Source organism: Lepisma saccharinum, chromosome 1 (assembly GCF_977018435.1).
Source record: "Lepisma saccharinum chromosome 1, izLepSacc3.1, whole genome shotgun sequence".
In the NCBI taxonomy this organism is placed as follows: domain Eukaryota; kingdom Metazoa; phylum Arthropoda; class Insecta; order Zygentoma; family Lepismatidae; genus Lepisma; species Lepisma saccharinum.
This window is the reverse complement of record NC_139229.1, coordinates 65,149,127-65,166,056: the sequence shown is the minus strand read 5'-3', so window position 1 is coordinate 65,166,056 and position 16,930 is coordinate 65,149,127. Positions and strand designations below refer to the sequence as shown.

General features: G+C 38.5%; 1 protein-coding gene across 6 annotated transcripts in view; it reads left to right on the top strand.

Moving 5' to 3' along the window:
* LOC146002637 (uncharacterized) overlaps positions 1 to 16,930 on the top strand; it is a 113,971-nt gene that overhangs the window by 84,633 nt on the left and 12,408 nt on the right. For 4 of the 6 annotated variants that reach the window (XM_083140677.1, XM_083140890.1, XM_083140801.1 and 1 more), the window contains exon 2: positions 7,451 to 7,585. The exons of 1 other annotated variant lie outside the window; for it this stretch is intronic. In XM_083140677.1, the coding sequence (XP_082996803.1) occupies positions 7,451 to 7,585 (135 nt within the window). The remainder of the gene's footprint in view (positions 1 to 7,450; positions 7,586 to 16,930) is intronic. One more of the 6 variants, XM_083140716.1, reaches the window with a different exon arrangement.

Here is a 16,930-nt window from a genome sequence, read left to right as displayed (position 1 = left end):
AAATCAAGAAGAGTTAGGTGGGCAGGCCATGTGGCACGAATGGGAGAGGAAAGAGGAGTTTACAGGATTCTTGTTGGGAAACCTGATGGTAAGAGACCTGTAGGAATGCCAAGACGAACATGGAGGGACAACGTTGAGATGGACCTAAGGGAAATCGGTAGGGATGGAAAAGAGTATATAGATCTTGTTCAAGATAGGGAAACATGGAAGGCCTGTGTTGCTGCAGCCATGAACCTTCGGGTTTAAGAAGGCTAGAGAGTTAGTTAGTTAGTTAAGTTATGAACGTCTTAGAGCTTGTAATAATCAACAAGTTGAGTTAGTTCATTACCAATTGACCTATGAGTATTAAACTAATGTAAAGTTGAAAATTAATAAATATCAGCCAATTTTTAACATAGTCGCAACACGATGCAGGCAAGTAGGGGTACTGGAACTTCTCCGACATACTGTATAATCTGTTAAATTTCGTAAATGTTTTACTCACACAAACTGAGATTATTACAATAGACCATTGTTTCTCAACCTATGGGGCACGATCCACTGCTGGGGGACGTTTGGTGGGTCGCGAAGTCGGACTCAAAAATTGATTTATTGTGTCTTAAAAACATATTACATTCAAATTACTATATGTTAGACTAGAGTAAATTATTCTTCTAAATTACATACTTACTTTTCTAGAATGAAGTATGTGCGATTTGTTTAAGTAAGCTTAAAAGAGGGCTTCTTTAAGTACTCGATATTAGCAACTGGGTGCACACTCCTACAAGTAACTCTGCCGGCGGCCATGCTTATGGGTCCCATGAAGTGTAATTTCTTTCAAGGTGGGTCCCGGACTGAAAAAGATTGAGAACCACTGCGAATAGACTGACTACGAGATGTGGGAGGTACCGCTTCCATGTAGGGGATCGGAGTGGTATTTCGAAAGATATATTTTGATAAAGTCCTTACCTGCAAACTTCAACTCAAATTGTAACTTTATCACTATCTACTCCATGCATAATGAGGTCCCTGAACTAGCTGTTACCGGGCCGTAAAAGCGTAATCTACAACAGATCTTGGCAGTAAGATTCCGGAGTTGTTATCCGAATTACCCAGAAAGCTTTACCATATGAACGCAGAGGCTAGCGTGAGAGATGCGTGTTAGTCATTGATATCTATCTATTCACTTTTCGTCGGCTGCGAGTTATTTATTCATTACGTGTGGGGAATACGCCTTCATTGGGCACCTACGTGAGGGCGGGAAATCTCAGAACCTGACATTAAAAGTGAATGAGAGGTTTATCAAGTTCTAGAGCTGTAACAACCTACGTCATGCAGATTGGAGTAGGCATTTTTAGCTTGGAAGAAACACAGACTTTCTACCTCTGTCAAATGCGTTACCTCCGAGTTGTTTTGGAATATTTAATTCTAGTTCATTCAGACCTGTCAATTGCCACAACTGGATAAAAATGCGCCAATATAGGCAAGAATATTTGCCTCCTGGTATTTTAGTGTACGTATTTAGTAAATTTCCTCATTTTTAGCAGATCTCCGTGGCGAAGTGGTTAGCACAGCTCGCTACGGTGCCACAGCCCCCGGACTCGAGTGTCCTTTCATTAACTTCATCATATCATCACTCATCCTCATCGTCGCGATTAGCCAAAAGTGGAAGAAGAGCCAAGTAAAATAAACCAATTTATTCAGTCCTTTAACATTTTGAGCCAATGGAAGATTCACAGAAGTGTTGCGGCGTCATAATGTACTACAGCTTGGCAATAAAGTGTCTGAATTTTAGTGCGTGATTTAGGAGGGGCAGGTGGCAAAGAGGGGCAATTTTGTAACCACAACTGTCATAAATAGCTCTTGAAATTTAGAGTTTGTTCACACTAGAAACTTCCTAGTACTGGATTTCACCAAAATCCTTAAATGCATTTGAAGATTTGAAGAGGCGCTCCAAATTCTGTCGATATTTTCAAATCTCTGTGAACTGTAAGAACCTAACAAACAAAAGTTTAATATGTTACTGAATCAATATATGTGTGTGTCGATTTACACATTTTGGGTTCTTTGTGTGTGTGTATCTTTAGACTAATAGCGACAATGAGGTTGCCATTGATTAGATAGAATTGATGAAGGAAGAACACAGGTGCCAACGCCAGGACTCGAACAGGAATCTTTTTTTGCCACTCTCGGTCATTGAGCTTACTTTAATCATCAGATCCAGACAGATTCGCTACTTCAATCATCAGGTCCAGACAGATTTGCTACTTTAATCATCAGGTCCAGACAGATTTGCTACTTTAATCATCAGGTCCAGACAGATTAGCCTTCTTTAATGTATGAAGTGGGCTTACAACAAATTTCCAGAGCCTTTGCTATATTCTACATCTAGGACTGCATACTTCACTCAAATGATCATGTTTCAACAGAAAGAGGAACTGATGAATTTCAATGCCACGTGTGAAGTAGTCAGCCTAAGATTTATAGCTGTTTGTTATTATGCGTACACTCTTGCAAATTATCTCCAATTTGATTGAACAAATGTTGAGTTATGTTAGGACATTACCGGTTATTTTCCAAATATCCACTGTCGTCGGCGTTCCTGCCGTAGTTATTTCCCGTTCTGATGGTAGAGATAAAAATAAGTTGCCGCAACGCAACGGTGCAGATCAGCCTGCGATGAAATTCGATAGAGGCGGATTGTCACTGCAGCGAAATATAAACGGGCAACGCTGTTGAATTACTAGATGTGGTCACAGGGAGAGCAAATAAACGAACACCTTGCTTAAATTCGGAGTCACGTTTCGCGTGGGCATTTCAAGTGACGTGATAGGATGCGCTGGTTTCTGCGGCTGTTACTTTGAACACACCGACTGCATTCGGTTTGGTGTTGCGTCTCATGGTTATATAGAAATGTATATTGTTTCTTTCTCACAGTGGAATTTATAGCATTATTCTAAGTGTTATAGAATGTAATATCGAGTTGGAGGCCTGTTAACGGCGCGTATTCCGTTACCATACGAAGGAAAATCTGCCTCGACGCATGGAACTTCAGATAAAATTTTAGGTGAAAAGTTGTATTGCTAAATTGTGAACTTAATGTTGTTAAAACCCCTTAATTATCAACAGGAGTTTGAAGACACCTGTAAATTTGAAACAAGACGACTTTTACAATTATCATTAATTACAATAAAATAAGTATATGAAGACATACATAAGGTAAAGTGTTCCCCTGTGCATAGCACCACGCCATGAAGGCGTATAGAGGGTGTGGGGGTAACGCCCCACACTTTCTTGATCCGGTCGTGAGTGGGGGTGATGTGATCAGCATCACGCCCCTTACCGCCTTTACCCCCCAGGGTTTCCCCCAGGTACCCATGATATTCGACGCTGGGTGGGCGCCGGGGCCGCTTCTACCGTTAGAAAAGTTCCCGGATTTGAACCGGCCGGGGATCGAACCCGGGACCTTGAGCATGGTAGTCAGACGCGTTACCGACTGAGCCACCGCGGACATACATGTGTTATATTTATGTCTCTGGTGCATAAAATAAGCTTTCAAATTACAACAATGAAATAAGATAAAACAAAACACGAAGTCTTGAAGTGCAATTAGAAATAACGAATTAGAATAAAGCGCGGATGTTCTAAATTTAGCATGCAACGAAGCCTAGATTCCTTGTCTCGAAAAGCTTTTCACTTTACCATCCACAGAAAACATATCGTTGGAAACAAGGTTGCCAAATTTAGGCCTTCCGCCATGTTGCAAATTTTCAAGTTAACAGTCTAAGTATTACTTCAAAAAGTAACTCTGTTTCAGTTAACAACTGCGCATTTTTAAAAGTAGCTGCTGGTAACAATTAAAATTCCTAAAAAGTAACTGCTACTTGTAACTGCATTTCAAATAATTAGTTTCTTTCAAACACTGTTAAATATGTGGAATTCAAATATAGCCGAAATTAGTAACAGTTGTTTATGAGTTAGCACATCGTGTGCCAAGTCCACTCCCACCATATTGGATTATATCTGGGCGTTGTTAATTGAACCACGAACGTATACCTTCACGCGTTAACATAATTAGAAACAGTATCTGGTAATTGACTAATTGAACAAAATATAAATCATTAGAATCGTCAATTAGATTACAGCAATTAGATTGTACTGTAGGCTCTAAATTAGCGTCAATTGGGAGATTGGCCAGATGGAACATACTTTCAAAACGATTAAGCGATTTTCGATGAAACGCACGGGCTTCATGTTGGTGACATTCGATATGAGGAAGAGAAGAATGTTGGTTATCTGTTACTTGAAAAAAATCCATTATCTCAAGGACATTATAAACTCGTTTAAGCGAATTTCTTTCCGAAAATCCGGTTTATCCGAAAGGATTGTCAGTATTTTTTTTTTAAATGTAACAAGATAAACTTTTTTAGTACTATAACTGATTGATTGAGTTTAAAATGTTGGATGCTTCGGCACGTACCGTTCTAACTATACGAGGAAAATTTCCTTGCCTTAAAGTTAAAAAGGGGTGCAAAGAGTCCTTTAAAAAGGTTAAAGGTGCAAGTTGTAAAAGGAGATGCACAGGATAAAGACAACACATTAAAAAAGGCAAGAATAGTCTAAAAACAGTGTAAAAGGCCCGCACTTCTCAAAAAGTTAATAACATTTGTTCAAACGCTGTCATCTTCTACCAACACGAAAGACTAATTGTTGGGAAGTTTAAAACTCTGCCTGAAGAAAATAAAATAGGCACATTTTAGAAGAATATACCTAACACTTAAAAGAACATACCCGATACAGCGGAGGGTCCATACCTTGCAGCAAACAACCGTGGGTGAGTCGTTGTAATCAGTATTTAATACCTTACACAACCAATCAGTGGCGTTCCCACGATTTTCGAAAGGAGGGGATTAGGTATAAATTTTTTAGTAGTCAGCCCTCATTTTGCCATGTTCTCCTGCATTTGGTGTTCTTCTTTTTTTAGGAATACTGGGCCAAAGGGGGGAATGTTAAAACCTCCACCAACCTCCGCTTGGGCACGCCACTGCAACCAATTCCACTTGATATAACATTCTAAAATATAAAAATTTACTCTATTAATCGCATTATTCAATACATTGTATCAAAATCGAAAAAGAGTTGGAAAATTGTTTTATCTATACAGCAGTCACACTCTAGCTGCGGTTAGTTTATTATTTAATGTGTCATATTCCTTGTAATTTTTAATGTACAATATAGCCTATTTTTATGGTCACTCGGAATTATCCGAAAAGGCGCGGTTCCATTAAATTCGGATGAACAAGTTGTCATTGTATAGGAGAACAAGTCTGTATGTACCAAGGTCACAAATTACAAATTCAAAACTTAGAGGATTATAAATTATCGAAAATGATGTGTCTGATTATGCGAAAGAGACACGTGACCCATGATGAGAACCAAATATTTGAGAGATATGTAATGACATTTCTCTCGTCTATTTGAGCTTTCTATTTTAATGATTATAATGTATTCTCAGAGCACAACCTACATAATAATGAAAACTTGGCAATTACTGTAAAAGTTCACATTATCTATTGTTATGCTTCTTTATTATTATTCGTGAATAATAGCTGGTCTCCAAATTACTACCGCATCATGCAGCAAACACTAGCTAATGTAATGACGATATGATTTTCTTCAATTTAGATTATATATTATCTGGCAGAGGTTAATTTATATGATGTGGCACTCAGGTCACAGTTAAATTCAGAAATCATCAAAGTAGACAAGTTAATTTTTGTTATCGAATTTTCAAGACCTATTTGCAGTAAGACTCATTTGTCATCCACTTTCAATGGAGGGTGAGGGGTACATTACTCAAAATTTGAAGTAACTGTAAAATATATATAAAAGTAGCTAGTAACTGAAAAAAAATATAAACAAACACCTACAAATTTATTTTCTTGTCACACAGATAATGTATGGGGATGGGCGTCATTATTTTCCTTATGCTGCATGGTATCAGTAGGATGTAGTGGCACCAGAATATTCTGCCCATCCGATAAATATCATGTAATATTACGTTAATATATGAATATATGCTAACGGAACAATTGCGTTTTTATTACAATTAACTATGCTCTACAATTTGAATGAAAACAACTAAAATAGTAATTTGAACATAATAATTATCCATAAATTACGTAACACAATTTAACACATTTAAAGATCAATTTAGTATCACACGATTTATTGTCTGTCCTTTGTATGCAAAGTTTTTTTTTTGGATTTTGTATTAAGTAAATTTTAAATAAGTAATGTGTCTATGTAATTTATGGACTGAATCTGGCAGCGGTTTCTAAATATTGAAATAATTTTGTAGATAAGATATTTTAATTTGTTATTAATTTTTTATTTCATTACGTCAAGAATTTGTGTTTCAGATAGGTAAGTAAGTAGGTTGAGTATATTTTTGACTGTTTATACCATGCAAATTATATATATAATCGATTGATTAATTTATTTATTTCAGGTACATTAAATGGTTTGGCATATTATGTGAATAGTATCTCTCTTCTCTAGTAATTGAAATGAGGTCGGGGTGATATAGAGCCAAGTTATATTATTTTCACCAGGCACCAGCAAATATTTTAAATGAAATGACATGGAAGTCAGTTACAGACATTATCAAGAAATTTTAGGAAGAATTATAAAGTACGAAAGAAATTTCGAGTGTAAATGCGAATTTGTGTAGTTTTGGTTGAAGTTTAAAATTCGTGAGTCAGACAAGTACACAAATGTGACTTGGCACTACGAGCATCTCTCCCGAACGTCTTTAATTAATATAATAAACTTCGCTGTATTTTATATTTAAAAAAATATCATGAAACTATTTACCAGTATATATTCCATGATGTGAACTGTGTACAAGTTGTTGGTTAATAACATAAATGTTATACAAAAGAGCTGATTACAGAATTCTAATATATTGAAAAACTAATGTGCATATTACAAACTGTCATAATACTCAGGACAAATATGATTTTACGTACATGTACGTTCCACAAAACACATTGAACAAAATAATAGTAGTGAAGGATATATTGGTCTTGATCTGCACAAGAATATTACATTGTATTTACTTTTTGAAAATTTTGAATTCAGATACACTGAGAACCTACAATGGACCTTATTAGCATAGTTGAAGCGAATATGAATGCAGGTTCTTCTATACAATGTACCATTTTGTATCACTAAGAGAAGATGGAAATGGACAGAGTGAACAGAATGAAATCCGAAAATGCTGCTGTACTATATTTTTTGTGGACGAACTTACCTTCAATTAAAAATAAAGCCATATTTTTTATATATTTTGTATTTTATCAATATATTTTTTTATTTTTGGAAACCGCTGCTTGGAATAGTGGTATTTTTGCACATTTTTTGGCATTTTTTTGATACGAACAACAACTTTTTTCTCTTTTTGTTGCAGACTTACCGTTTGAGATGGACAGCGGAGACGTCACTCGTAGCAGTAGAATGCGACGCGAAGCCAAACCTAGGGGAGAATCGGAGTGGCTAGGCCTCGGTAAGCGTGAGGCCCGGTTCACACCCTACGTTAGTGTAGGTGCGTACCTTGCCTGCACTAACACAACCGGCGTGTAGCCCCCAAACCCCCTTTTCAACTATCGCCTGCGCGGCATGCAAACTGCTAACAGCAGCAATGTAAAGACTAATAATCTTAGCCGGTTGCAAAAAATTTCTGTTGATAACTGTCTGTAGAATTAGTTGTCCATTTTTTCCAATTTTCTATTTGTCGTAATGTTGATCACATCAGACCTTGAGTGGACAACACTAATAAGGGGTGTAATCGGTCTCTATAATAGTAGATGCTTGCTTCTTGTTTATTAAAAAAAAATCCTTAGTAATGCATTTATTTGCACATGAAACGGTTAAACGTGCGAAATACATTAGTTAAGCATAACTTTTTTGTAAATTAGAATATTCATTTTATGCTAATTTTATAACAGATGCATAATTTTAGTAGAAGAAATATACATTAATTGCAGGCTTTGTAGAGGAAATATTTTTAGTTTTACAATTTTTGCAGTAGAAAACCATTACCTGCATTTATTTTAGTAGATGCAACAGATGTGCACATCTTTAGGCATAAACAATGACAATTACACATCATTCTACAACTTACTAAGAATATAAATTAGCTTTGCATAACGCTCATGTTATGACATTTTAAGGATACTTATTAGTAGTGATAAAAATATAATTTTATCATTTGATTTCATACTATTCAGTTCACGTTTTACGTTTATTTTGATCACAGGTCAGGTTGATTGTTGGTTTAGTTATTATTAAATCTATACAGGGTGTCCCGTTAGTCTGGACGCATCGGAGGGAAATAACGTAGAATTGCAGAATTTGTTTGCATAAATCTCCCCTCCTGCAACACTTTATGGTTCACAGTCACAGAAGTTTTCTGACACGCCTGCACAGTGCGTTCTTTAAGAAAGAGAATGCTGTGAATTGTGACCTTGCACACAACGGCTTGTAGGTCGTCCCACAAATCAAATTCGAGCGGAATGAGATCTGGGTTCCTTTGAGGCCACTTCATTCATACTAGGCGTACAGTCCAATGTTCTGAAAACTGTGTGTTAAGGTAATGTCGCACTGTAAGCACATAATGCGGAGGGGCGCCATCCTGTTGAAAATTCCTATTGGTCCATACTTACGGAACACTCTGTAGATTAAACAATACTATGTATTCACTAAAGCAACACAACAAGTGTATGAGTAGGGACAATGAAAAAATAATGGTTTGTGTTAGTGTAGCTCGAATAATTGTCACTTCCAAATACTGATAATAACGATTGTGTTAGTAGTTATGATTTTCTTTTTTAAAAAAAATGCGCTTTCTGAGACCTGTTTAGGTGATTTCTTAAAATTCAGCACGAAAAATCACATACAGCGTGATCAATACACGTTTGGAATTATGGGCTTGTATTGTCTATATTGACATATGATTAAATTACACAACTCCTGTATTCACGTCTTGTATTTTCCAGTCATAATTCTAGGCAAATAGAAATGTGTACTCATACTTCCACCCAAATGTGTGCACTGACCTTCGGTTTTAATACAAAATTAATGGTGCGTGATACGAATCCGTGCAAAAGACCAGGTGAGGAGGTTGTTTACGTTAGAAGCGTGGTACCTTGACCACACCCAGGGATTTGTCTGGGAAAGTTTTGGAATAAACTAGGGATATTAATTAAGGAGCGCTCGTTATTTGGATTTTTGCATCCTCATTAAAAAGTTAGTTAAGAAGACTCATTACTAAGGGATGCAGAAGCTCTACTGAACTCTAATTACTACAACTGAACTGTGATAAACGGGCATAAGAAAAAGTTCGATATATGTATGAGGGTTGTTTAAAAAATCGAGGATTTATACGAAATTGGCAATTGAATCGTCTTAGGGAGAATTCACACTGAAGAGACACGCGACACGCTGCAAGAGATACTTGTCGCTTGCAATCCATCACTCAGTAATCAATTGAACCTTTCAAACCGAAGAGACACAACAAGCCGCACGTGTCTCATGTCGCTTGCGTGTCGCTCGGACTGTGCGGTTTCCTCAATACTGTGCATCGTGTCGCCTCAGTTTGTTGTTCGCGTATACGCAGTGAATGACTCACCCAATGAGCTATTTTCAGAGAGCCGAACCGGAGGCCTTACAACATGTTTGAACCTCTAATTGGTTGATATAATAAAGTATCTATATGTACAATCGTTTGCGATCTAAACACAATATTCTTTTCGCTTTATCAAGTTTTTTGATGCAGTTATCGGCTGTAATTTTCCTTCAACATCGTGTAAAGAGGCAGTGTTTTGGTCATTTCGGGTGTAACTGTTATTATTTTAAAAAGCCAACACATGGAGGCACTTCAGTACAAAATTGATCAATTAGCGTGGAAAAGTACTCTAGTGCATTGTTTCTCAACCGTCGGGTCTTCGTATCAATATACTGAGCTGTGAAAGGTTATGATGAAGTTGGATGACAAATAAAACAATCCCAGTATCATATTTGGGTTGTGAGTTTTCGTTTTTTAATCCATTTTATGCAGAGGTAGACTAATCAGGACTGGACCTACAGTTTAAAGTAGGACCCGCGCCACTATGTGCCTCCACTGGCTATCGTACCAGGAACCACTTAATTACAAGGAGACGACATTACCGCATCGTCGTCCATATTTTTATATTTGTCAACAATTCTACACACGTTATACTCTTTATGATTATGCTAGGATTTATTTATCAATATTTAATTTCATAGGTAGCCTACATGTTAATTCATGCATAAAATTGTAAATACTGTAAAGATTTACGTGGAAAATTCTTGGGCTAAGGGTATTGACTTAAAGAAAGTACCGGGACATGGTTTCACGAAGGTTCAGAACCATTTCTCTAGTGTTTAGGTATTCGCTTTAATCAGGCTGAAAAATCTAGCATATGCAGTTTGAGGTCAGTGCATATTATTTCTCCGTTTCTCATGCACAACATGCCTCTCCAGAGTTTCAATAACTTGCACAAATTTTAAAATGCGATTTACATGTAACAATGTCTCCTGTTACGTTTTTCTCGGGTGGCTAATAAACTAATTAATGCAATTATATCGGTACCATCATGCGAACTGAGCAAAGAAACAAGTGTCGCTTGGCGCGTGTCGCGTGTCTCCTCGGTGTGAATTCTCCCTCAGTTGTTTCGGTATTCGCACCAATCAGCAATAGCAGTGGTTGCGATTGGCCCCCCTCTCACTTTTTTCGACACTTTTGCTGCCCCCGCACTATGCTAAACCTTATCTACAAAGGGGAATTGATTGATTGATTGATTGATTTGGTGTTTAAGTCCACTTTATGCATAGTTGCGTTCTAGGGAGGGAGGGGGCGGATAAGCTATAAAACATTTCATAATTACCATTTTTAACTTTCGCTTTAAAAGTTGTTCATAGACAAAAATTGCAATCGGGGCTCATTTTAAGGGGAGTTTGCCTTTACCACTTGGTTTATACCCAATTATTTACTACTTTCATTTAAAAATTTTGATTTTCTCAAAATTTATGGAGGTGCTGTAGCCCCATGAGCTCCCTCCTGCGTACGCCAGTGTCTGTAAGGATACCTTTACTAATTAACGAGATCATGAAAAATAATTATTAAGTATTTCACTGAATGTGTTTTAATGTTCTGGGCCATCACCAAAGGTCCAATTGGTTACATTTTCACTATAATAATGTTTAAGTCCACTTATGTACAGACTGAATAATCGGGACTTCACCTTCTGTGTAAAGTCGGACCCAAACCACTGGAATGTACCACCGCTAGGAACTGAACCCGAGATACCCTGATTTCAAAGCATTTTGGTGATGATTCAGTGCTTTTGAAAATATAAAATCTGTATATTTTTTTTCAGTCTCAACACACTGCTCAAACGTTTCTATAGGTTTCTTTGAATTATCTTCAACATATGAGGATCCAGGACAGTGGTTGTTCTTTCCCGGAGATAATCTAGATCCAGGATTTTCACAGCATCATTTCAGATTACAAAATTCCCCACATAGCATGAGGTTGAAGTCTGGTGACCGTTGTGCCCATTCCCATTTCAAATACCACAATTCCTGTCACGGACGTCCGGAAGGAGGGGGGGGGGGGGTAAGGAGGGACACTGCACCCTTGGAGAATAAATGTCAACCTAAAATATATATATATTTCACACACATATAATTGCATTTCAGCAATAGTAATTGATGTTGCAAGGAGGTTGCAGGAACATGATACCTTCAAACTGAAGAAGTGTTTTTTGAGGGAGAAATATGCCTCGTTTGCCGTCCCTGCAAAAATACTTTGCTTTCTCCTCCCTGAAAAAATCCTGCGGACGTTTATGCATGTACACTCACCAGCAATAACAATAGGACACCTGATCCTAAAATACTCGCTCCCTGCATAGCATGTGTGTTGCCTAACTCTACGGTGGTGTCAGAACTTGCGATTAAAATCTACTTATCGCCTTAAAGTTAGGCAACATACACAACGCTTTGCAGAGAAAAGAGTATTTGAGGGTCTTGGTGTCCCATTGTTATTGCCGGTGAGTGTACTCTTTTTATGGGTTTCTGCCGAATGAAGTTCCGCGGGGAGAGGGCAAAATGATGAACGTGGAAACCTTAGCTGCTCGCTCGCAGGAGGAAACCATTGGCCTTGTTTACTAGGTCACCTCAAAACTGATGTGCTTGTGGCTGCGGCCGCCTTTATTAACCAAGACCTTAGCTACCGCAGGTGATGGCCTGCTATCTCGCGCCCAGATCGAGTGGCGAAACAAATTGCTCCAAACGACTGGGCGATGGCTGCCTAGGAAGGTTCCATGCTGCTTGTCTTCTGGTATCTCACCATAATTTCTGTGCGTAGTTGTATCGCCGTCGCCTTATAATCAAAGGATCCCGAGTTCGGATCCTACTTTACATTGTAGGTACAGCCTCGATTAGCCTTTCTGTACATAAAGTAGACTTTAAAAAGGTATTTTATGCGTGAAATTCAAGGGGCCTGTCAATTTCCATCAAATTGTAATTAGCTTTATGTATTTTTTTAAAAAAATATCGAAAATATCGAGGTTACAGTATTCAGAATAAGCCGGTATACTTTCGCAGAGGAAAAAGTTTCCTTGAAAGAAAGAAAAATAGTTTATGGTAACCAAATAGACGACAAAATAAATGATTGTCCACCAAATCGAAATTATTTTAGTCATCGTGCACGTTTCTTTCGTTGTCAAAAAAATTTAGTCAAAGTTAGCAAATTTAGTAAAAACTACAAATGTTTTGGTTTGTGGTTACCAAAATGTTTAACCAAACTGGTTTTATTAATTCAAACCCATCAGTTTTTTCTGTGTTGAAACGAAGATTAACATATATTTGTTCACAAACTATAATTTTTTTTACTTAATTAACCAAGATCTTATGGTGTCAAGAATGAATATTAGAGATTATATAATCTTATGGTACAGCCAACGACAAATAAAAGAGAAGGCGTTTTGTAAAATGTTGAATCCAGCCACTCTACTCCGGGGAAATTTCAAATTTCCCGGGAGATTATAATACTAATAAAAACAATACTAATATTATTAAGTAGCCCCTTATGTGTAATTAAATTAAATTAAGTATAAATTTCGATAAGACTGCACAAGCACGTCACCATTTTACAGCAAACTATTCACTGACTAACAGTTAAAAAAATAGCTACAAGAAGTTGACATTCGTTATAACAATAGAATCTTACATTACGACACCCCTGCCGGTCTGTGTCCATTGTTGATTTTCAGTGACAGACAATAATTTAAATCCGTTTCTTATTTTAACAAAAAAAGCCCAAACAGTACATTATAGTTTAAATTAAAGTGAATGAAAGAAACCCAAACTGAACATGAAATTTCGTAGTTATTGTTTGAATGCTCTATCAGATTATTGAAATTTTGGGTTAGACTTTTCTATTTCCAAAGGAAATTATCGTGACCCTCTCCCCGTAACGGTACCTAAAGACAAGGCATGTTTGTTTCCTCCTCAAGGCTTCGAGCACGCCAGCCAATCAAATTGAGGCATGACGTCACTCAATGATACCAGCGCATTTGTGGGCAAAGGGTTGTAAAATACTGTACAGGGTGGTTCATAATTACCTCCAGGGTTTAGAATGTTTATAGTAAAAGAACTGTAACACATACAGCAAAAAGGTGCATATCAGTACATAAAGAATCTCTCCAAGTGTGCACTCGTAATAAACCCAATCACGTAATAGCCGCTAGGTGGCAGTATAACGCAGTTATCGCAAAAATGACGTGCGCTGGTGAACACAAAGAGTTCTGCGTCTCAGAATTCGCAAAATGTGAGTCTGTTGTGACGGTACAACGTAGATTTTGTACGAAATATCGAACAAAAGCACCTACAGACAAGACAATTCGTGGTACAGTCACGGAAACTTCTGGATTGTAATAATCCCATTGAAAGTCAATAGGGCTGTTACAACCCAGAAGTGTCCATGGCTGTACAACAAGTTCAAGCAGACTGGCTGTCGATGCGATGCACAACAAACACTTATCGAGCACCTATTAGGTACGTACCAAACTTGGAGAGATTCTTTATGTTCTGATATGCACATTTTTGCTGTATGTGTTATAGTTCTTGTACTATAAACGTTCGAAACCCAGAAGGGAATTATGAATCACCCTGTACAGCGGCGATTTGGGCAATAAAAGCATCACATTTCTCACGCGATTTTAATAATCATCATTGGAGATTGCTGTGGGCGTCCACCCCTGCCGTCCCCTTCCTAGGATCGTCACTATCAACAATGCAACGGGAGGTATTGATCACTGTGTGCACATTGTTTATTAATATCCTGGTTTCATTAAGTGCAATCTTTTCTGAGGGCGGGGATAATAACAGTATCAATCCATGCAGTACGAACTCATTATCAGAAGTGTTTATTAAATGGGAGGGAAAAAGTTACTCCCTGGATTGGGCGGGGGAGGAATTACAACACCGTATGATTTCAGGGGAAAACACGGCGCGCAATGTGGCGTATACAAGCTTGCAATCAACAGGTGTCGCGCGTTAACTTTTTCCTTAGCCTGGTGCTAATTGCTCGACACATTAGCATTCTTCTTTCTGTTGTGTTTTGCAATACACGCAGAGCGTGAGCTTGCTTATCTGGTCTTTTTTTCCGTAACGAATCAAGCAATATGTAAAAATGCCCATGTGTCGTCATTCAGTCATTGACATTGCTGTTTATAGTCACATACATTTTTCTCTTTCCTCTCCTCCTCCTCCTCCTATCTCCCTCTCTCGCTCTCCTATTATCTCCATTCTCATTTTATTTATTGTCAATTTTAACATTCCCTTTCTTCGTCTTCTTTATCCTAATTTCCTTTCTCCCTCTCTCTCTCTTTATTCTTTATCTCTTGCTCTCTCTACTTCTTTTTCATCTTTGTTGTTTCTTCTTAGTTTTAGTTATTCTGGTTCCCACCCTTTTCTCGGTTTATTATTTTTTCTCCCTCTCTTTCTCTCTCTCTCTCTCTCTCTCTCTCTCTCTCTCTCTCTCTCTCTCTCTCTCTCTCTCTCTCACACACACACACACACTCTCTCTCTCTCTCTCACACACACACACTCTCTCTCTCTCACTCTCTCTCTGTCTCTCTTTCTCTCTCTCTCTCTCTCTCAGTTCATTCTCATTTAATTTATTTCCCCCTTTCTCATTCATTCTCTTCCATTTCTCTCTTTATTCTTTATCTACTTTTTTCTCTGTCTCTGTCTATCTCTCTCTCTCTCTCTTTCTCTCTACTTCTTTTTCCTTTCTCCCCCTGTTATTTTGGCTCCGCTTTACTTATTGTGTTTTCACTTTCTTTTCCGTTTTCGCTTTCCATCTCTCCCTCTTCTCTACCCTAATTTCCTTTTTTCTCGTTATTCTTTCTCATACCTTCGCTCTCTCGCTCTCTATTTCTCTCTCGCCCTCTCTCCCTCTCTCTATCTGTTTCTCCTCTTTCCTTTATATCTATCCTTTCTGTCCTTTTCCCTAGGTTTAATTTTCTTTCCATCTATCATTATACGGCCCAGGCATTATCCCATTGTTACTTAGTTGGCCTGGGAAAGGAGAAAAGAACACTATAAGGAGGCATATTCTGTTGTCATATTTTCGGTTGAGTTACATATTGTATGTCGGTTAACGTTTCGGACTTACGTCCAGATTTCGGTTGCAATGTGTACTACGTGTAGTTGTCTTGTCTTATTCTTCGAATGATATTAACCTGCATATCAAGGATCTACCTAGTCTTACCATAAATACTGTCCCAACGTTTGAGGGTGGCTGTACTTCCACCCGTACAAACGAGAGACGGCAAGAGCGGTAGCGTGAAGCGTGAGTCATTGCTTGTTAAGCTGGTCAAGTGGAAAGGTGTCTGTTGTAAGTGTTGAAGATGGAATGGGGTGAGTACGAAAATCGTGTGGCCGTGGTAGCGTTGCACAAGGTAGGCAAATCACCAGGGGAGATTTTCTAAACCCTCCAGAAGCTGAAAATCTCCAAGAAATTTGTGTACCGTACTATCCAGCGCTTTGTTGAGACTGGTACTGTTAAAGATCGCCAACGGCAAGGAAGACCACGCACAGTACGAACACCAGAACTTGTGAAAGCAGTGGCAGCACGAGTGCGACGAAATCCAGTACGGAAACAGTCAGTGATGGCTCGTGAGCAAAAGATTTAAAAAATGTCGATGTCTCGTACGTTACTCAGTGACCTGGGACTCCATGCCTACAAACGACGCAAAGGACATCCCTTGACAAGTGAACTGAAGCTCCAGAGGCTCCGGAAATCAAAGCGATTACTTCAGCGTTACGCGGCAAATGGGCACCGTCAAATCCTTTTCACTGATGAAAAAATGTTCAGTGTTGAGGAGACTTTCAATGCTCAAAATGACAGGGTGTAAGCCAAATCCTCTCGGGAAGCTGCTGACAAGGCCCCCAGGATCCAGAGGGGTCACCATCCTGCATCAGTCATGGTGTGGTGGGGTGTGAGCTACGAGGGCACAACGGATCTCCATTTTTGTGAAAAGGGGGTCAAAACTTCAGCCAAAGTGTACCAGCAGACAGTGCTTGAGAAACTGTGCAAGAATCTTACCGACACCATCTTCCATGGAGAGAACTGGAGCTTCCAGCAGGACTCAGCCCCAGCACACAAAGCACGCACCACTCAGCAGTGGTTGGAGGCAAATGTTCCAGACTTCATTTCCACGTCAGATTGGCCCTCTGCCAGTCCAGACTTAAACCCTTTGGACTACAAATTGTGGTCCAAGCTTCAGGAGATGGCTTGCAAGAAAAGACATCCCAATATTGACAGTTTAAAGCGGTCTCTTCAGAAGGCAGCTGCGGA